The 23,534-nt window shown below is 40.5% G+C and overlaps 1 protein-coding gene across 12 annotated transcripts in view; it reads left to right on the plus strand.

Moving 5' to 3' along the window:
- The first annotated feature begins 240 nt into the window (after positions 1-240).
- otofa (otoferlin a) overlaps positions 241-23,534 on the plus strand; it is a 52,467-nt gene continuing 29,173 nt past the window's right edge. For 11 of the 12 annotated variants that reach the window (XM_061754021.1, XM_061754032.1, XM_061754022.1 and 8 more), the window contains exons 1-5: positions 241-543; positions 5,090-5,148; positions 11,856-11,944; positions 16,458-16,557; positions 18,966-19,165. In XM_061754021.1, coding sequence (XP_061610005.1) covers positions 462-543; positions 5,090-5,148; positions 11,856-11,944; positions 16,458-16,557; positions 18,966-19,165 — 530 coding nt within the window. In that variant the 5' untranslated portion in view covers positions 241-461. Of the gene's footprint in view, positions 544-2,903; positions 2,988-5,089; positions 5,149-11,855; positions 11,945-16,457; positions 16,558-18,965; positions 19,166-23,534 lie in introns of all 12 variants that reach the window. The other variant, XM_061754029.1, reaches the window with a different exon arrangement.

The raw sequence follows: 23,534 nt of genomic DNA on the forward strand, positions 1-23,534 counted from the left end.
GGCAGATTTGCAAACCCACAACATCACCGTGCTGCTCCGAACAACAGCTCTCAGTATGAAGTAATGCAATGCTACACCGCTGCAAGACGACTGTCATAACAATGAACCAATGACACGAATTAACCAAAAGTGAACATTAATAAAGGCAGATTACACAAAAACGAGCTGGAAAGCTGCAGCACACACACTCACTCACTCATACGCACACACGCCCTCCTCCATCAGTGGGGAGCTGCGCCACGCATGCTGCAGCCTGCGCAGTCCACTCTCATCTTTTGCCGTGCACGTACATCAAATCCCAAAACATGCCGCGCACATGGAAAAGGATTTAGGAGCGCGGAGAATCCACGCGGGAGGAGAGACTCACCAGCATCAGTTCATCACCGGAGAGAGAAAGGCAGCAGGTTCACGTTTGACCGCGTGGAGGAGTAACGTCTTACTCCGCCGGCCCCGCTGGACTCATGATGGCCCTCACGGTTCACCTCAAGTCGGTCGCCAACCTCCGGGGGAAAGGTGACCGCATCGCCAAAGTCACATTTCGCGGTAGGTGTTGAAACTTTTTTTCTGCCAATAAAACTTGCGCTGGGGTGAGAGGAGAATGCAACCACAACCTCCTAGTGGACATACAGTTGGATTTAAATACCTTCGAATATTTGCAATTAGATTTGGATATATAGTTTTATTATCAGGAAGTCACATGATGAGGCACTGATTGGGGTTCTGGTGGCAGTTTACAGCTCAGCTGAATAAATAAATAAATAATGGGCAGCGTAGTGGGGTAGCCACCTGCCTCACAGTTCTAAAGTTCGTTGTTCGATTCTCGACTTCCCATGCGTGGGTTTTTATTACCGGGTACTGCGGGTTCTTTCCACATTCCAAAAACATACACGTTAGATACATAAATTGTGCATCGGTATGAATGTCTCCATGTGCCCTGTGAATGGCTGACAACCAGTTTGGGGTCTACCCCGCCTCTCGCCCAAAGTCAGCTGGGATAAGCTCCAGCTCATCAAAAGTCAAAGTAGATGGATGGATAAAGAAAAATACTAAATACAGATTCCCTCGCTATATTGCGGTTCAGCTATTGCGGATTCAGTCGGTTGCCTTTTTTTTGTTTGTTTCTTAATCATACCGCGCATAATTTGCCATACTGCGGGATTTTGAGTGCCAGTAATTAGCAATTTCTCCACTTTGCAATGAAAAACTTCACTCGTGTGTACCAAAGGTTTGACTCTTATCAGGAACCATGGTTTGAGTACCCTTCATCGGCACATACATGGCTGTCAAATTTGACGTTGCATCATGTTACCCTCGTCATTTTCAAAATTGTCCATGACGAGACACGTTCTCTTAATGTTCGCATTTCCAGGCAACCAAACTCAAAACATCCTTCTTATCAAGTAAAAACAGCCTGCTGTTAAAAGCCCTTTAATGTTTGCCTTGACCGGCAACCTCTTTTCACACAGACAACAATCTTTGTTTCTCGGGAATTACAGCCATCAACAGTATGTATGCGTGTGTCGAAGAACTTTAGACAAGCAATTAGTCTTGCGGTCAAAGACAGGCTAGCTTGTATCTGACTCACTGATTAGAGGCAACACCAGTATTGTTTAGGATGTCACATTACCACCTCCCCCTTCCTTTTTCCTGCCTCTGTGTGTGTTTGTGTGCGTGTATGTGTTTGTATGTGTGTGTGCGCACGCCCAGCGTGCAGAAAGGACAGAGGGTTATATTGTCGTGCATTGCGCTGCAGCAAACTCACTAGGCTCTTAATACATGCAGCATGTCAGCCGAGTCAAGAATCGGACCTACACTGCTTTGCTCAAACTAGCAGTTGTCTTTCAAAAGAATCGCTTTGTTGTTTTCGCTTTGTTGTTGTGTTCCAACATCCAATTGCGCCTCTAACGCAGTGCTGTCGAAATTGTTTCCAGTTCAGAGACAACTGTATAGTACAGTCATTCTCAGCCATAAGAGACCATCACTTAATTGGAATGAAAATGATTTACTACAAATGTATTTTTTTTTATCTATCAATGCCAACGTCTTACGGTGACAGGCAGGACAATTAAATGCTCTTCCACTAAATGGCAGAAGCTACAATTAACCTCCGTACACAACACTATTTAAGTACTAGTCAGTGGCGGCTAGTCAATAGACGCCAGGATACCGCCCCACCACACATGGTGGTCACTACATGATTTTCCTTGAATACAAAAAAAAAAAAAAGATATTGACAGTAAAATAAAAGAAATATTGAAATATATGTATCTATAATTAATGTGCAAGAATGTGCAAGTTTTCCCTTGGTCAGCCTAGCCGCCGATAAGCGCTGTAGGAAAAGCAGATGAATTGACACAAACAAAAACCCCCCAAAAAAGACTCAACAACCGTAATTGAGCGTCTCCCTGAAGGCTGTAAGTACATTTTCCTGTGCGGTTTGACATCTTCCTGTCTGGAGAGGAAGAAATTCTGCCAGACATCCAAACTGGAAATCTAGTGCGGCAACCTTACATGATCATGAATCAATCTTGGTCATATTTTAAAAGAATGATAGTCCCGAAGCCAGTTTTTCAGAGAGCCCCCGACCCATCGGATTATTCGATGATAAAAGACGAGCTTCGGGCAAAGCAGGCATTGCAGCTTAATTGATTTCAAGGCAGAGACTTTGACAAGGCAGCCCACCCGTCTCATCTGCAGCTTCAATTGTTCACGCGCACGCTCAGCAGTTGCTCAGCAGTCTGCCGGACACGACTGAAGGGAATGTAGTTCAAAGGTTAATTACAATACAGTTCAAGATTAGACTACAGAGGCCATCGTTGAACACACGCAAAAACTCTTTAGGATTATTGGTAATGTCGTACTTCACATAGCTGACTTAGAAAATGTTTTACAATTTCCGACAGACTGCGAGGCAGTGAAGGTGTCCAGATGTGATTGGCTGAGCTAGTCAGGGGGCGGGGACTGTGCAACCGAAGACGTCGTTGAGAGTGAGTAAGCGAGCTTCTGTGTGAAGTCGCATATAACGAGTTGACACCAGAAAAAATATGGATTAATAGAAGTCCACTCAAGTAGCATCACCTTAGCATTGACTGCAAAAAAAATAAATGCAGCGAAGAATAACTTCCACTCACAACCCAGGCTAAACTCAGCTTCTCCCCGACATACAAAGCTTGTCTCTCAGTCGCAATGTATCCTTGACACCAATATACTACTTTCTTATTAGACAGGGGCCTTGGCATTGACATCTTGGGCCATTCAGAAGTGAGCACCAAAAATGCAAATTGCTGAACAGATGAACTTGTGAAAACTGAACATAACATTTCCTCTTCGGCTCTGTAAAGCCACAATTTGAAAGAATTCAGCTTCAAACGAAAAACGTCTTTCTTTCATGCTCGTCTACACACAAAATCAGTAGGCTATTTTTCTTTGCGCTGTTCTTTATCACTTCATATGCCAGCAAGTCCATAACGCAACCCGATTAGCAGGAGATTTTCAGTTTGAAGAGGCGCACGTTATATAATAAGCCTCATACCATCTACTTTCACAAACCCACGTCTCAATAGAATAAATCATTTAAAAAAATTAAAAAAAAAACACCACCAGGAAGGCAGCAGAGCTTCTACTTTGAATAATGTAGGAGGGATAGTATCATCCTCTCTTGTACCGAAGTGGTGTTTATTTAAAAATGAAAAAAACACATTTTAAAAGATGTGGGGTTTTGTGGGAGGATGAGCTTGGAACATGACAAATCAGACCTAGATAAAGCTTGTATATATAAAAAAGTTTAATTGAGCACAAAAGATATATACATATTTGTGTTTAAAAGGGAAACTCAAACTCCCACACCAACATACAATACTACAAAAGAAACTGTCAAGAAAAAAAACAATATTCCTAATATAATCATGCTTACTCACTATGATGGACGCCAGCCTACCGTATTCAGCTATTATAATTGACATTTATGTGTTACTATGAATGTGTGTGATGGCTGTTTTTAAGATGATGACTAGTCATCGCAGTGTGTGATGTGATGTGTGTAGATGATTATATGCAGAAGTGGTCAAACTGGCAGTGGATATAATTTCACAACCACATCATGTTTTTATTGCTAAATGTTTATCAGTGCAAACACGTGCTGTCCGCCGCGCCCAAACACGCAACACCTGCACAGAGCAAACTACGGCACAAAGACAATTGCACGCACGCGCCCGCCGCCATTCATGAACATCACAAAACAACCAGGTGCAGCCTGCACGACTAAATCACATGACAGTGACCAATTATATGTCGTCCAGTTTAAATAAACACTAATGGACCTTTCATAAGGTATACCTGAAACGTCCAATGAGATCCAATAAAAGAGATATATGACTAATTATGCCTTCACATAATAATATAATAAGGCCCAGTTTCGATTGTCAGACAATGTATAATTGACCAATATTGCCATAATATTCGTATTCATTCATCTCGGATTTCCTCATATAGTGGCCAAGTGTGTTTATTACTTAACTGTAGAGATTACAAGGAATTATCAGAGCACTTATTTGGACAAATGCATTTTTGTAATGAGATTTATTTACATTTAGCTACAATTGAATAACAATGCAAATTGGTCATAAGGAATGAATCAAGTATTTAAGCGTTCATTCCGTAAAGAGTGGTATTAGATGTCACAGTGACGGTAATTACAGCCAGACGGTGGTGTGCTCACTTATTTCAGTTTACTTCACCTCTCCAAACAATGTTCCTAATTTAGTTGTAAATGATATAGTTCACATTAATGGTGGAAAAAAGTTTGGAAATCATTTATCTTGGTCTCTTTCTTTACATCAGAAAAGCTGGCATATGTACAGGGGTCAGTCTGTAGACTTTTTATATCCACTATAAATGCCTCCCTTTAAGTATGCTACCTTAACAAGTGACCTGTATTCACTGAATGTCAAACGTGTCACTAAAAACCACAAATGAATTGGCGCTCATCGGCCGCTTCCAAATGGGCCCTCCCGACTTAAACAGCGATGGCATTTATCGTAATGCAACTCTTGAACCAACCTGATGTCTGAATTCATCTTTACCTTTTCAGGGTTGTCCTTCTACAGCCGTGTGGCGGCCAACTGCGAGGCGGTGGCTCACTTTAATGAGGTTGGTTTCTTTTTATTTCCTTCGATCATGATAGCTGGGCAATTATCACTTGGATTTATAGACAACACAGACTATTTCAGTAGATAAAAATGCCCTGATTTCACATACATAGTGGTATTGTTTTTCAACCTAGGACACAACACTAATTAAATCGATTCTTGCACTCAAATGAATGACGCTATTTAATAGGGTTTACCAGTGGGACAATTGTCGCTAATTATATTACAATTGAATCTTGTAAGAAGTGCGTGGGGATGTATTACATCATAGCAAAACGTCTGACTGACAAACAAGGTGATGAACATCATAAAGTATATTACGTGCCCAAATCACCTTTATATAGCTTTCTACCATCGTTGCTGTGGAAACTGTATTGCCATATCAACATTATTGTTAGCAACAACTCTACAATGAGCAGAGCACAATGAAGGATTTCACCTGAGGCCCATTGTTGGCCACTGGTGGGTGTTTTTACTGTGACATGATGTGAAAATGTGGATTCCTGCAGGGTTTTATCACAAAAAAAGCACATTCAAATGCAAAGAGGCTATTGAGAAGAAAAATGTATAAGAGACTGAGGAGAGGGGAAGCAAAACAGGCTGAAGGTAGAAAAAGAAGAAACACTGTATCCGTTATTTGTCTCCCTGAGGAGAAATACAATTTTTACACTCTGCTATTGAACATGTTGCATAAATGACGGCCAGGACAACACACAAACACAATTAGATCCTGAGGGCAAGGCCGAGAGAAGGGGACACAAATGAAAGCAAGCAGCTGGGGCTCATGGACGTAAAATAGTAATAGTAAAAAAATCAATAAAAAGTCCTGCTGCTTCTACACAAGGAGTTGAATCAAATTATTCAGACAGGCATAATATTTCAACATCTTTCGCAAGAAAAAAGAAAAAAGTCTATCACAAACATTTGGCATACTCGTGCAGGAGCTGCTGCTGGCCACAGCTCACACCAGACACTCACGCGCATACTCGCCGATGTTACACGTGTGAGATGAGTGGACTTGATTTCCACTATACAGCACTCGTATCTCGAGTTTGCGCTTGCAAGTTGAAGCAAAATAAAACGGCAGAACGACAGCTCGTATCCCGAAAACTTTTTATGTCGGGACATTCATATCTCAAGGCACAACTGTAGATTCAAAGTTCAGGATGGGGACTGTCATTGCCCAAAGGGTGCTGGATCCCAGCAGGCGTATATCGTTTCTGTAGCCTTACAAGTTGGCAAAGGGTTTGAAATATGTCCGAAATATCTATGATGACATTATTCCTCGCTTGAACCGTGGGCCTATCACTGATTTCTTGTGACAGGCTCATTTGTTGTTCTCTGTGCAGGGGAGGTCATTAGCATCACTCAACATCAATAACATTTCCAGAGGAACAACTTCAAGTGGGCTCTGTGACCTTGTGTGTCTGTATGTGTGGGGGTTGTAGGATCCTGGTACCAGTGCGCGTCTCTATATAAATATATATATGTATATTGTCCTCCTGGCCTGTCTCTTTGCTCGGAAATACTGGAACGTTGCCTTATCTGTGGCGATGCAACACTTGCATGGCTCAGTAGGCTGAACTTGCCCTGGCGTTGAGGGACCATTAGCATAGAGCTGTGAGTCTTGTTGCTTTATGCATCGTCTAGCAAGAAGGCCTTTGAACTAGTGTGCCGATTGCCTGGATGGAGAACGCACATTCATTATTCATCCCATGGTGGGATTTAGCTTTTAGCTACGGCGCACTCGTGCCTCCCCTTCACTAGTTAGACAGAAGTAGAGCAGAGAACAGCAAAGCCTGCAAGTTGTGGGAAGTTTGGGTGCTTGGCTACGCTCCAGTGTGTAGACGTGTGTCCATGCTAGAGTGTGTGTACGTAAGAAACCAAAACAAAGGTTGAAAAAGACATCTGCAAGAATAATGATGCAAATATATTTTATCCCCATGAGTGAGCGGACAGCTTGTGCAGTTTAACTTTTAAATAAGACGCTGGGAATTACGTAACACAAACACTAAACTTGGAATGCTTTAAGATTATTCTGGGGATGATTTCAGTTGGACCAACCTGGACCATATGATTCATAACTGCATACATAACTGATGGAAGTAGTTTAAAATGGGCACGGACATTTGGAAAAAGGTTCTGACAGGAGTATTAGTGCGTAGCGCAAATATTTATACATCATTGTTATGCAGTTTTTTTCAAGATGGACTTCAACATTTTTCCCAAAAGGGCACTGAAATTGCCATCATTCTTAAGTCTTGTTCATGAGTGAGAGAAGGGTGGATCATTAAAAGGAGAGAGAGATCCTTGTGGCGTCTGGCGTGATGCAGTTGCAGTATCATCGTGTCACGGTAAAGACACAGCGGAACCAAAAGGCAAAACTCAATTTATATGTACATATATATGTTGTGACTGAGCAAGATTGTATAACTTGACTTTATGACTTGCTTAACAAAAGTAATGATGAGTCATGTGACTTGCTTGTTTCCCCACAGGGTTTAAAATACATTGAGAACAAATCTAACTCTCTTGGACACTTCAACTGTCTGAGAAGTGTCATATAACCTCACTACTTCCTTATTACATGGGATCCTTGCATTATGCATTATGTTAGCTCAATATAAAGTCTGGTCATTTTTAGACAATATCGAGTGAAAATAATTAAGTTAGATACATTTGAGTAGGCTTGTTCTGTTAAAAATCAAAAGTGTAATGCTTCGTGGCAGAAAGATCCACGTTAGCCACAAAGGTAAAATTTGCACTGCTTAGTCAGCTCATCGTTTTTTGTTTTTAATTTTAAAAAAGGCAACATTAAGGTTTTTTTTTTTGCTGTTGGGTTGTTGGGGGGTAGGCGCAAGCATCAACTTTGATGTGCACTGAAAATGGATCTATCCTACCAAAGAGCGTCTATAATCAACACACTTAAAAAACTCTGCTAACCATTTAAGCACCATAGATGCTATGAAAATAAGCATATTGGCAATTATGACCTGCACAAGTTTAAAGATTCAAGTCTGCAGCTCCATGGGGATGATTTCGTCTCTCTAAGTAGCCTCAATAAATGCTGATCACAGAAGAATATTTTTTACAGACAGTTCAGATTGGGAAAGGAGTCAAAACAAGCAAAGAGGATAAAATGATACGTGTACAACTGAATGTTGCAGGGATTAACCCAAAAAGTAAACATTATGCTGATGCTGTTTGAGCGCTTCAGGTTGCATCCATATGCATGAGCTTGGACTTCCTCTGCTTTTTTTTAATGAGTCCCACACAGCAGTAACAATGCGCCAAGCAAACGTTATTAGAGTGTGGGGGTATAAAACTATTTTAGTGAAGACAGGAATTCTGTCTCAGCAGATGATTATTATTATTTCTTTTTTTTATCCTTTGGGCACCACTGGGATTTATTTTTTCCTCTCAAGGAATTCAGGGACTTGAAAAGCAGATTTTGTATCACTATCTGCTGTCCACAGCTGAATAGGATAATTAGTGGATAATTAGTTTTTCTGGTGTCTATCTACAATTTAATAGAACTCACCTAGCGCTTAGTCAAAACATGACATCGTAAATTTTACAGTATTATTATTATTTCAATACACTCAATGACTGCTTGGCATTTTAATGGATGTTGAACTGTAGACTTGGAGTTTACATTCTGTGATGTCTGAAATATTATCAAGGGTTATGGGGGGGGGGGGGGGGGGGGGGGAAAGAAAAGTAAATACTTCCTCCTAATAGAATTTCCAGTATTGAGTAATGGGAATGTGGGTTCTTCTGAAAAATGGCTACTCGAGCTTGATAAGAATGTGGGTTCTACTTCCTCTTGAGGACACGCCACATAACCCACAATAACAATGTGACTTTTGCCGGCTGCAACGGTCTGCCGTCGAAGTGTCCTTGCGCAAAACAATGACAACCCTAAAATTGCCTCAAGGTCAGCATCGTGGATGAGAAACTGTTCTCAATTGCCTTACCTGGTTAAACAAGGAATAAATAAATTCTGCCCTCGCATGAGGCTATACGGATTAATCACAACGTGGCTTTTTCCACCTACCTCAAAACTCTACCCTCATCACTTTTATCCTTTAAGAAGACACTGATGCCCGAAGGAAAGAAAAAAAAAACATTACTGAGGATTTCTTCCTGTAAGTTCAAAGCAAGCTTTCACCTATCCAGATAAAAAGAAACATTGTTGTAAATATAAAATCATACGTTTCAAAGTGTTGTCACTCAAGCCTTTGCTTCATAATCAATCATAGAGGTGTTTTCGTGCTCTGGATCCATGGCAGCAGATAAAGGATCACACGGTCATCACAGCTTTACAGTGTGAGATCACAGAAGTAAAAACACTTTTCACTTGTGCATTTAGCCCCTGTGAGAAACCGCAGTGGCCTCCAGGCTATATGGTTATTAAGATTGTACCTGTGTCACTTTTAATGAGCAGCCTGACGCCGCCAATTAGGCTGCGCATCGTACAGTATGAAAGGGTGGGGTGGGGGGGCATCTCGGAATGGTAATGAGCGGCTCCAAAAATGGAGAAAGATCTAAGAGCCAACCAGCCAAAGCTTTTTGCGGCAGTGTTGCGTCAAGGCTTAATCATTAAAGTGTCTTTTAATGTGTTTATCTGGAGTGGGATTTAATACAAAAAAAGAATAAAAATTCCTAAACGATTTTTCTCATCAATAAAAATGGGGACCGAGTCCTGCTGCAAATAGTAAGTACATTTTTATAATTGCCTATACTATATTAATACTTCAAATTCGAAATATACCACAAACTATGATCCTAGAATAGTGAAATATCATTTCAAAATTATCCTACAATATTACCATTAGAAGTAATAGGCCGACAGATGATTGGAATTTTAAAAAATCCAGCGAAGGTGCAGATACACATGCAAACACACATTGAAGACTCTTTAATGTACACTAACAACCCAGGTTAAACTTAGCTCCTCACTTGTCGCTCAGTCGAAATGTATCACGCCATACTCCCTTGACACCAATTCCTATTTAGACAGGACTGTGGCTGGATCTTGTGGCACATTAGGGCGTTTTCGGAAAGATAACAAAAAAACGTAAGTGCGTGTTTTTCTGCACATAGCTCAAGAAAAGTTCTCCAGAATACAAATAGATGTATTTGTTTATAGTGAACTGCGAATATGTGTTGGATTACTGTAACTGACGTGTTACATTTCTAGAAAATCCTACCAATTTAAGGACTGTCATTTTTGACAGAAAAAAAAAGAAATACAAATTTGGAACATTATATGGATTCTTGTGTTGTTCATTGTTGCACTCAGTGGTTGAAGGCAAAGACAAACACTGAGAATAAGTAATAAAAGCAACATTCTTCCGGGAGGAGCATTGAGTTCATGCATGCGTATTTGTGTGTTGAGAAGAGAGTCAACGCATACATCCCATATACTGTCTTTATCGTCACTGACGTGTGGTCTTTTTTGCTCCGGGGAAATTAAGGTGGTCATCCATTGTCTGTAGGTGTTGGACAAACAAAATCTGGTTTGCACTGCCGTGTTTGTGTGCATCCCTAGCTCGATTGTCGGCCGCATGCGCTGTGATCCATGAAACATTACCACTGTGCACATGCACGGTTTTTGTTTTTATGACAGAGGCAGTTGGGGGAACCCCAGGATTTGGTTAATGGGATGAACAAAGGCCTGATTGATAGCCTGCCTGAGAGCCTGCAGTGTTTTCTTGAATGAGCGGCCTTGAATCAGCGGGAGACTTTTAATGAGTTTGAAATCACCTTTTCAACCTTCATCCCTTCTGCCAGCATGGTGTCTCCTAAAATGTAACAGTGCAGCACAATGGAGGTGGTGCGAAATGTGAAACAACATTAAAAGTCCTTTACTTCGTTTTTGACACATCAAACCAGAGAAAATATAGGATAAGCGTGTTGCGTGTTGTAGTTTCATTCATTCAAAATTCACGTGTTTCACGATGTAAGACAAAGCAACAATATAAAATACATATTAAGTAAACCCCCGCTATATCACAGATATTTTTTAATGTCTTGTAACAGTTGTTGCTCTATTTTGTTTTGTTATCCATTGCTCTTTCTCAATATATGATGTGTTTAAATGTGTTTGTATGGTTTTAAAAGTGTGTTTAAAGACCCCAAACATTTTTAAATGCTATAAAAAAATGGCTAAGATGTATTTAAATTCGGTATTTCTATTTCGCGAATTTCACTCATTACAGGGCGATCTGGAACATAACCCCTGCAATGGAGGGGGGGGGGGATTATTGTACCTATTTTATTTTAACTTAACATAACAGTCATCATGATTTTGATGGTATACTGTGAACTCGTATCAAGCAAAGCACACAACCCCAAATCGCCCTTGACGTAATTCATCTGTAATATTGGTCGACCCCCGCAAAGTCAGCACCAGTGGCGGCTGGTCAATAGAGGGCGCTAGGGTACCGCCCCACCACTGGCGGTGGGCACCACGTTACATTTGCTCAGAGGCAAAAAAAAAAATGTAATAGAAATATTGATAACAAAATCAAAGTATTTTGACTGTATCTATATCTGTTTTAAGATGAACAGTATACAAATGATATAGTTATTGATAAGGAAAGTTGTTTCGGTCATCTCTGCTGTCTGCCTAGTCGCTCGTCCCAAGAGTAAATAAAGCAGTTCTGTTGTGTTTTTAACTGTCTGTGTTGTGTCTCCTTTCAGATGTTTCAATGGCCAATTGCGAGCAGGCTGGATGGCAGCGAGATGCTGGAGATCCAAGTGTACAACTACAGCAAAGTTTTCAGTAACAGGTAAAGTCGTATTCATCACACCAGACAGCATAGGCCAAGGTGTTTTGGCCTATCTGCGCGCCCATCCTATTCCAGTTTGGTTTTGGTTCTAAATGACACAGCTCAAGAGGAAGGGGTCGAATCCCCACCCGCAAGTGCATGTACTAAATTGACTCACTTGTTTGTGCAATGAACTGCAAACCACAACCGCAGTATTTAAATGTAATTTTCATTCTCATCTTCTTAGTTAATGCTTTGACTCACAATTGAAAGCAGAACTCTCTTGATTCTGGTGCCAATTATGAATAAAAGTGTATTGGATGGCCAGTCACGGTCCTATTTATCACTCAGCGATCTTCTGACAAATCAGATCACAAAGAATACTGGGGTGCCGTGATAGACGATGCTTTAATCAGCCGTTTATTGAAAGTCAGGACAGTAAGGACACAGACACAGTGAGTGCAATCACGAGTCACGAAGGAGCTGATGTCAGGTACAAAACATTCACGAGCCTCCCACAAGCACATACTGTATGCACTATTTTCTATACATTCTATGCTTGACATTTTTTCGGTGCGTTCAGATATTCTTACAATGTGTCTTAATGAATTTAAATATGTTTAAAGCATTTGGGTGGAGAGGAAATTCAAATTCTTATTATTTTAAAAATCATATGGTCTCTGTATCACATATGTGTTCACATTGCGACTGAATCTGCGATGTATACCAGGATGATGAACGGGGATTCACTGTATCAGGATGCTTGCTCCTTCCCTCAGTTTGGAGAATATTCAACTACTGTAGATTCTTACAGGTGCTTTTTCATAGTCCACATGCTTCCACGCCCCCTACACACTTGTGAGACGGTGTGTGTGCGTGTCTGTGTGCATCCACTGACAACGGAGAGCTAAAAGCTGCTGCGGTGCTTGTCTGGCAGATGTCGTGTCAGTTCAGCAGAAGGACGTTATTAATTGTCAGAGCAATTTCCAAAGTGGAAAATGGGAAAGGCATATTTCAAAGCAGCAGACACACCATCTCCTATTGGCCATATTGCTCAGTCTACTTTATTGTTATTTTTCATGATTTGGTAGACTAGCATTAAACTTGATCCAACACTTGACACCTAGAGAGTGGAAGTGCTTCATCATCATCATCATCACCATCCCCAGCACAACAACCAGTGACCACACGTTCGATAAGAGCAGCACGGCACATAGGAAAAGCAGTGATGCATGTTGGTCTGTGTGCTATTCCGCCACGCCAGTCGTGATTTTATGGCCAGCTTTCTGCTACGGCTGCAGATAATAATGTGTTTTTAACGTGAAAGCTCAACGGGGACACAATTGTAGAATCAAGCTCTTCATTCTGAGGCAAGCACCGAGCTGGGGCTTCCTCATCAAAATCCATAAGGGAAGTGTTCAAGTATGAACGCACATCTTTTGCCAGAATCAGCAAAAAAAGCACGAGTAACTGACACTAAACTGGAAATATACCACAAACTATAATCCCTAAATAGTTTACTATCCTTTCAATCTCATTTTACAACATTAGCCTAAAAATAATTGGCTTTAAGATGTTTTGAATTAGAAGAGAAAAATAAATGCACTGGAATCGTGCGTGTGCATAAGACTCAATAACTCCCACTAACAATCCAGGCTAAACTTAGCTCCTCGGTCAAGATAACTTCAGCAGTACTTCCTTGATCTCAATTATTAATTTTCTATTATTGTGCCATCTTGTGGCATTGTAAGGCATTATAGAAAGAGCTCATACATGTGAATAGCTTCATATTGTCAATAACTGAATTAGAAAAAAATTATTACAAAAGCAATTGATTAGATATGTTACTCAGTTACCACGTTTTTAAATCACATGCATATTTGTATTTCAGGTACCATTTTCTGTTGATAAAATCGGTTCTGTTAAATAAACCGCTAAAGTGGTTGAAAAAGAAATTCCATCAATCTGAGGACGCATTATGAAGTCATTTCACTTTAACCAAATCCAACAATTAAACTTCCACGGTTGATTTCAAAAATAAAAACATCCCCTCGTCTTAAAATTAAAAATCAAAGACTGTTTTTCCACTCTGAATTTCTCATGAGATTTATGTGTGTGCAATCTCACCTAGTCCGCTAAAACAGTCATGCACATATAATTACCCATGATACCCACATTTTGTTGGCAAGCTTGCTAAGTGCTTAAACGATTGATTGCACGTGCTTGTTTTATGATATTATCGCTCCCTGTGGGCTTTTATGCCGTTGAGTGATCGTTTGTGCGCATTGTCTGATGACTCTCTCAATGAATATGAATATGCACAATCCTATATGGAATGTCACTTTTTAGTATGTTTGTGTTTACCATTAGAGTGCAAGCAAGCCTGAGAACCACACTGTGTGTACTGACTAATTGGTTTGTGGGCTGAAATCACTTTTGGAGAAATGTTTTAAATTATTGAACAGCTCTAATTGGCCAAGTCAATGGTGACTCATTCACGCGTTTATATGAAGAGTATGTAAGCAGTATAGCCTTTACTGTATGTTCATGCCTAATTATCCGGTTGGAAACAATAGACGCCATGTGTTTACTGAGGCAGAACCGGGTTTAAACGAGAATGTTTTTTACTTTATTTGATTTAATTATACTGAATGCGCGGCACGGTGGCCGACTGGTTAGAGCGTCAGCCTCACGGTTCTGAGGAGCCGGGTTCAATCCCCGGCCCCGCCTGTGTGGAGTTTGCATGTTCTCCCCGTGCCTGCGTGGGTTTTCTCCGGGCACTCCGGTTTCCTCCCACATCCCAAAAAACATGCATGAATTGGAGACTCTAAATTGCCCGTAGGCATGACTGTGAGTGCGAATGGTTGTTTGTTCCTATGTGCCCTGCGATTGGCTGGCAACCAGTTCAGGGTGTACCCCGCCTCCTGCCTGATGACAGCTGGGATAGGCTCCAGCACGCCCGCGACCCTAGTGAGGAGAAGCGGCTCAGAAAATGGATGGATATACTGAATGCTCAACTCTAGGAGTCTTAATCCATCTCGTCACATGTCCATGGGCAAGTAACAAGCTCTTCAATGTGTCTACAGAGTGCACATTTGTGTCAAACACGTTGAAAGCTTTGGGGAATTACCTGTCTTCACTATTTGCATGCTTTAAATCAAAACTAGTCATCTTCTGATCATTGGCTGTCATTATGTTTTCCAAACGTAATTAAATAACTTATAGGCCTATTGAGGGAACGATTAAATCTTCTAATTATGTAAAATAATTTTAAAAAAAATTCCCATGCATTTTATAAGCCTGTTTGTTTTACAAAGACTACAGCGTTAAGATAGGTCTGCATTCGCTTACATTTTGGAAGCAATTAAGCGAGAAAAGTAGCAATGAGCTCCATGCAGTCAAAGCTGCAGCAAAAAAGGGATGATTCTCAGCGGGAAGAGCATGCTTCACAATCAAGTCTGTTTAACGCAGGCAATAATAAGATGAGTTTAAGCAATCATTTACTACACCGTCTGCTTTGGCTGTGGTGCACATTCTATGCAAGGATTAAATGCATATTTTCTTTGGATATTCTGTTGGCGTGGAGAGAAAAAGTCAGACGTGACAGGCAGCGTCCTGTCTTTGTGCTGTAACGTGGCCTTGTTAGAAGCGCCTCATTTTCGTGGTGTGGAAAAGCCCTGCGAAGACCCGGTGGGACATAGTCCTGCCACCGGAGGCTGTAAGTGGATATATTTTCTCGGCTCAAACGAGAGATTCACGCATGAGGTACTTGTTCCTATCAACCAATGAAAAATCTTGTGGTCACATTTATTAACTTGCTATGGTAAAAAGTAATTGGGGAAAGAAAAGAAAGAACATCATCCATCTGTCCCTCTCCAGGCATGACCAATCGAACCAAAACTAAACACATTTTTACATGAATTGGATTGAGTGTAGATCGATTAGTCATACCTGGAGAGTGAGGTGCAATCAAGACGACTGTTGTTGAGCTTAGCTAAATTTACACTCGGATGCTACGTTACTGTAGTTAGCAAGTTAACCCAATCCAATTTGGAAAATGCTTCTTAGAAAAATATCTTCATTTTATGGCAAGTTCAAAAAAGACATCCGAGAGTCAGGAGAAGAATTTCTCCAGTACCATTAACAGCACCGTGAAGGGTGGAGCTTATTGATACTCCGGTCTTTAATAATTTAGCCCCGGGGCCAGTTTAATACGGGGGCTCGGTGCCCATCCCTAGGCTGTGTCCATGTGTCTCGTTGAGCTGCTGCTTCCTTTCAACTGTAACAAGCTGAAAATGAGATGATGACAAATACAGCAGACCCCGTCACAGCTTATCTTCATCAGCAGCCGTGACTGCTGCACTCTTCACCTCATGACACACGAGGTTGAAAAGCCCATGCATTAAAATACACTGCGATAATGGTTATATGTCCTTACAGTCTACAGCAGGACAACACATGTCACAGGTGGAGGACAAAACCACATCATGGTGTGTATTACTATTGATTGGTGTGGGTTTTTTCCCCCCTGCAGACTCGTGGGGACTTTCTGCATGGTGCTCCAGAAGGTGGCGGAGGAGGGGCAGCTTGAGCTGACTGACACGTTCATCGACGATAATAACACATCCATAAACGTACGTCTGGATTCAGGAATATTTTTGGTGAACATTCTAAAGTTGAGCAAGTAAATAATGTCTTTTTATTCCACCAAAATGTATTCAAATACCAGAGTACACAGGACACTAATGTAACTGCAGATGCCAATGACGCAAACTGCCCAAAGCTAATTGTGTGAATACTGAGACAAGAATTCAACATTTTTTTTTACTCTCTGATGATGTACATCAGACTTTTAGCTGCCTCATTAACTCAAAGCCTTTACATTTCTCAAACACGAAATGTGTCCCATTTAAGATGGGTGAGCTCTTGCTTATATTTTTTCCAGCATAAGTGGTCATCGGTCACACATTTTTTTTGTTGACCTGGCCCACTTACTCACATCTAATTAAATTGCTTGTGTCGACTCTGTACTGCTCACTAGGGGACATATTTGCATGGCATCTTGGGACTGCAATCATATGCTGTGATATGCTGCAAACCTAGTTTCAGTTTATTTTTTGAAAGGGGACAATGCAATTTCATAAAACACATGAAGTACACATGGTTAAAAAAGCCAGAATTAGCCAGAAGGCTAATTTTCATCTGTAGTCCCCTGGCCATGATGTAAAAAAGCATTAAAATACATCTACAAGACAATATAATACAGGATACATAATCAAACTATACTATTAAGAGAGAATAAAACCATAATTTTGTTATAATAATAAATAATATAATAAAACCTACATTAGGGCGTCGAATTCTTTCATTCTTTAGTGTTTCAACAGTGCAATGTCAATGCGCTTTACATTCTTGGGAAGTTCCTTAAAAAGCTACTTAGTTTATTTTACTCTATCCTGGGATATAGTTGGTAACCCCCCCCCCCCCCCCTCAATTTTTTTTTTTAGAATTGCCTATATTGATAGTTCGAAAAATAAATTTACCACAAATTATGATTCCCGAACTGTTTAATATAATTTCAAACTCTTAGAACAACCACTGAATTCAAATCAGTCAGGACACCTTCCATGTTGCGTTAGATCTAGCATAGGTGAGACCATTACTGTACAGTGTTTGTACACACATTTTGGGGAAATCACGAGCTTCACACGAAATCCCAACTTTGCCTTCTCTCGCTCTGACTCAACGCATTAAACGCTTACATGCTCATTTATTTTAGCCCAGCTTTGTCTTTTCTCCTAAATTAATGACATTTTTATTTGACCAATATACGCTACACCGGTAATTATAGCTAATGAGAGAAACTTGTTTTTAGCGTGGCAAACGGTAGAAGATTACTGTGAGGATGATGGTGGTTCTGAATGAGGCGGGTTTAAGGCCTTCCTGCGGCGCAGAGTTGTGATGGAGGATCTGGACGTGCTGATGTGCTGTTCTTCAGACAACAACACGCGCAGTGGGAGTGCTTTAAGGCGCAAACGTGAAGTGGCTACATGCGCGCCCACACACAATTAAGAATTTCAATGCCGTGCAGAAAAGAGGCTCAAGGTTAACGCTTTCTTTCGCAAATATGCAATGGCGTGGTTTCTATAGTAACACAAAATAAAACCAGAGTGATTACCCTGTGAGAATATGAGGGGGGAAAACTCAATAAAGGGAGGGAGCGAGAGAAAACATTTGCTCGCTGCATAATTTTTACTCTCATCAGTCTTTGTGCTTGCAATAAATTGGCTGAAATAAAACAAATTATAGAAGTCAGAAGAATACTGAAGACAAACTACATTGTCACCATTGTTTCTGAAGGGCAAATTTGCCCGAGAAGGCACCACAGAGATGTTTTACAGTCTATTTCTGATAATGACAGCTGTTTTCACAAACAATTAAATGCTTTAATTCTAAAATAAGACGCGAGTTAGCCTTAAGGTGCTTTAAATAATGTGTAACTGCAACTGTGCCAGGACAAATAATGAATAAGCTAAATGTATGCACATTTATGGCTTTTAAGACAAAGACAAAAACAACAGTTGTGAATACAGTACATAAATGCTTTTGGACTACTAAAATGCACTACTACAGTATTGTTTGTATTAAAGTCTTTAACTTGATGTATATGACAATAATTAAAAAGGAACTGGAACTTCATGGTTATAGCTATTACCACAAAATAGCCAACTGGCCTTTTCCCCAGATGCACTTGAATGAAATAAAAGCAGACTGAATCTAATTTCAATTGTAGTTGCTAAGCTTGAAGGAACCTTAGTAAAATTTTCAACTGTTTAGAAAAAACAATGACGGCGATGCATGGAACGTTTTGGTTTTAGCAGAACTTCGACTTAATTTGACAAACCCAATAACCTTTTAAAGTACATTAGTATTCCAGAAGAGGATATGACATTTGCTCACAAAAGGAAAGCTTCAAGTCAAAGAAACCCAAACTTCCTCATAAATGCAATGCAATCTAACCAGTCCTTTCTCTGGTTTTCAGACCAGCGTTACCATAGAGATCAGATACCAGTCGATGGATGGCACAGTGGGCATGCGGAGTAACGGAGAGTATCTGGATGTTCCCGACGACCGTGATGGGATATTCACTTTCGAGACAGACAGCTTGCTGTCGGGGCAAAGCCACGGATCGGCGGCCTCTGCAAAACGATCTTTGCAAGGATCCATACCGACGTTCAGAAAGTGAGTCCAACGCGCTTGAATGAAGACGATGGCTAACCGAAATCTGGCAAAAATAATTGCTAAAAGGTGCCTGATTAAGCTTTGACGAAAGTATAACAACAGGCTTGTTCAATACTTGTTGTACGACCCTCTCCTTCTTGCATTGCTGCTTGATTTCAAGACAGAAACTTTTACCAATGTGCTTTGTGAAAGTTTCCAAATTGACAAATGTCAATAGCTCCCACTCGTGCAATGAAGCCTGACAGTGCTGGAGACATTAATTCGGTATTACTCCTCTAAAGCGGAGGAGGAGGAGGAGGAGAAAATGATCCAAGAGAATGTCTTTTGCAGCTTGGCCTACAGGTAAATTGCCAATTGTCAGGCTTTGTGCTTCCCAGCTTTTTCTGTGCAGATATAAGTCTGTTTTGTTTCGTTGCACCTCAGGTATTTTTTACTTATAATTTTTTTTATTTTTACTGTACTGAAAAAGAGATAAACATGATGGTCACGGATGCGAGGAAAACATCTCAGGAATTGCAATTCACTCAAGAGACTACGACAAAATTAACTACCATAGACAATATGTTTACATGTGATTGCGATCAATATCCTCAATGTATCCCCGAAGTACAATTTCAGTCTAAGCGACAAACTGTTGCCTGGACCGGGGCCATTCTCTTCTGTGACTTTTTTTTAAAATTCTAACCTAACTGTGTTTGCAGTCGTTTTCTTGCAATGCAACAAAATGCATTATGATTCTGAACTTGTACTGGTAACAGATGAGCAATAGACACCACAATAGGTCTACACGACTTTTATTGTGTCTATCAGAGCTACTTTCTGTTCCAATACTGGCGCCACTGGTGTGTCCTTGGAAGGGGCATCGATGTGTTCAGTACATCCTAGAGTTCCTAGTGCGCCAAAGCGCAGTTCTGTCCTCCGGCTAAATGTACAACAGATGGGGAAGAAAGTTTCACTGATCCTGATCCTTCCTTCTGTTTGCCACTCTTACAATTGAAAGACATGCCTATTCAGAGGCTTTATCACCTTTTCCCAGAGTCTGTAATCATCACCGTCTTGGAAACAGTTTTGCCCTTTTCATGCGGCAAATGCAATTTGATGCGATTGGACTAGATCCCTGGACCCTTCGAGGCACAGATAAGGTCACTAAGAGAGCGACATCATCTTACAGTCAGACATTTTCAGTTTACGAGCCGCAAGGAACAGAACATGAGACACCCTTACAGCGCGCACTCTTGAAAAGACATGCAAGAGAAATATTGAGGTTAGGTTCCGCAACACTTATACAGTAGATGGGATCTCAGGGTCAACTGAAAAAGAACAGCTGGAAACCACCCAACGGAGAGGTGTCATTGAGCATGGTAGTATGCTGACACAAAACCCTTTTTTTCATGAGCAGATTCCCCATCCTTTGCCAGATCGCATATTTGAAAGATAAGAGATTAAAGACTGGCAAACTGGGAGCTACCCCTCCTCTCAAACGGAGGCCTGATATCCTGTTTTCTTCTTAATGCGGCAACGTGCAGAAGTCTCAGAATTTGGATTTTACTTCCTCTTGTATACAACTCCGCCAGAACAGTGAAGATGTATCAAAGAGCAGTCACGTATTAGAATTGTTTTTTGTTTTGAACGCCTTTGGGGGAAAAAATATTGTGGAAGACAGCTTGGATATCTGCCACTGTTACTTTATTTTTGTGACAAGGGAGCTACTGTGTGTGGTTAATCCACAATTTATTCTCATTTACGTTTTATACATTTGCTCCTTCGTGTTCTTCTTGTCAAAGTTCATCCCGCCAAAATTGAGCGTCTCCTTTTTCTGCGAAGGGTCTCCCCGCAATTTTGCATTGATTAACTTTTCAAATGCATACCTGGGGCTGCAGGTGTTTCCAGGGAATTTTGTGCTCCATTTGAAATGCACTCAGCAATGCATGCGTGTTTAATTGAATCTTTAAAAAAACAGGACATTTTAATTAATTAGCACATTATTCAATTCTGTTATTCAAATTAGAAGAACGCATGTATAACCATAAAAAAAAACAACTGAGCATTGGATCCTTGTTCCTGAACAAAGAGAAGAAATTTGCTTTTATGTTGTTTTTAATAGGTGCTGCAAGATTTCAGTCAATTTTACATTGCTAATAATGTATAACACGCATATTTTCATATCAGTACACTCGTTTATCATTCTTGTGAACTATGATTCATTTATTATGTAGACAGAGCGATTGTGATGCATTGGTATGATCCCTTTTGTTCTCATTTGGTGTGGTTATTACACAATTGATTGGTAGCCAACTTCAAATAATGGTGAATTACTGTGCAGGTTTTGGCTAAACAAGACAAATTTAACCACTACAAACATTTTAAGTATTGATGCGCTTTAGAATACAAATGTCTTGCTGAAAAAGCAACAAACATTTTTATTCTTGCAATATGCAAGCACTATTTACAATGCAGACGGGAATTGGTTGAGGCAAAGTAAATAAGAACAATCTTCCCGTATCATACTGGATGTCATCCGTAAATACACAAAGGCATATCGACATTTATCATCATCTCATCACATGGCTATTTAGTCAAAATCCCATTTGACTTGAAAAATTTGCTGATTATGACACAAAAAATCTCGTAAGCTTACAGACGATAAAGTGAGGTCATGTCAGGTCAACGCCATTACTCATAATAACGAGGCTTTTACAGTACCTCCTAAGTCCTCTATAGGTTATGTTGCTGAAGACATAACACTGCGTATTGCTTTCTCACACACAGGGATTCCTCTGTTGTGATTTGCAGTGATAAGTGACATGAGTGTGTCAGCAATTTGCTGTTTTTCTGTCCCTAAAGCAATATATGGCTGCGTTTAGTGGGAGTCCCTGTATTTAAACCTCTGGGCATGCATTTTCTGCATATCTGTTGGATATGGTAAAGAAAAAGATTGGACTGAACAAGTCTGAAAGAAACTTCTCCAAGCTGGTTGGTACAACTACAATAAATAATGTATTTGAAGTGAATACAAGAGTGTTCAACTCGCTCAGGTTCCCACTGTCTGTCTTTTCCCCCCCCCCTCCTTCCTTGCTGATTTAGAGTGCATTATGTAGGACTTCTTCAAATCAAGTTGCACTCAAACGCTTTATAAAATATGAGGTCTGCAGCACGAGGAGACTCACAGGAGTGGAACGTATTTGGAGGAATGAATCTGCCAATAAAATGCACAATCAGGCCAAACCGTTCGTTTTGGAAAGGTGTCCTCCGACAGGATGATGCTGGGGAATTTACGGCCCCAAAACATTTCACCCATTTTATTATTATTATTATTTTTGAATTGTTTATTTTATTTATTAATTGGGGGGCGGGTAACGAATGGAATTTTATTCTCATGGATGGACTTGAAGTGCATATGTTAGTACGGAGTTTATGATTTGAATTCAGTGGACAGAATATGAGACCAAAATTAGCCCATGCTAAACGGTTAGCAATCGCAATTAGCCTTAGCGCACTAGCGGTGACCAATTTAGGTTTAAAAAAAGCAAAATTCGAACCAATGTTTTCCACTGGCCTAATGCGTGCGTCTGCAATAAATGTCCGTGTGAAAAATGGATGGCAGCGCAAACATGGTTCTGGCGGAGCTTCGAGGCAGAAATTGTGTCGACCTATTTTTTATGTCGATTTAACGAAGATAATCGATTCCCCCCACCCCTATACCTACATTCCAAAAACATGCATGTTAGGTTCATTGAAGACTCTAAACTAAATTGTTCAAAGGTGTGAATGGTTTTTTTGTCAACAGTATCTGTGACCTGCGAGTGACCGTCGACCATTGCAGGGTTTGTCGCTCAAAGTCATCTGGGATAGGCTCCAGCTTGCCCATGAGCTTAAAAACATAGAAATGAAATATGGATGGAAGGGTGCACAGTTGTGTACATGTTGAGTTACATCGTGCATGCAAGGCAATCTATTAATGCTGCCATCTATTATTGCCCCCCCACATAAGCACAGCGAAGTTCATTTTCATCTTGACGTCCTACACGTCTGCGTTGACAAAGTGTCAATGAACTCTGTCGCTCCTTCTACTGTGTCTGCTAATGTGCCGTATTGGCGTTTGATTTCTACCTTCAGTTGTCTCTCCTTTTTTCTCTCTCTCAAATTTTAGGGGCGCTGAGATTCAATTAAAGGTTGCTTGAGGCTACAAATGCCTATGAGGCGTGTAAAAGTCGGTGCGGTATGATAAAACAAACAATAAATATGCTGTACAACTAATTAAAATATTCATGACGGGTGACAGCATGTAACCAATTGGAGAGGGAGGATTGCCGAAGACGGTCAACTTCATGCATAAGGATGTGAAGCATTCTTATTCCGTTTACCACTT

Source organism: Phyllopteryx taeniolatus, chromosome 18, assembly GCF_024500385.1.
Source record: "Phyllopteryx taeniolatus isolate TA_2022b chromosome 18, UOR_Ptae_1.2, whole genome shotgun sequence".
Lineage (NCBI taxonomy): Eukaryota > Metazoa > Chordata > Actinopteri > Syngnathiformes > Syngnathidae > Phyllopteryx > Phyllopteryx taeniolatus.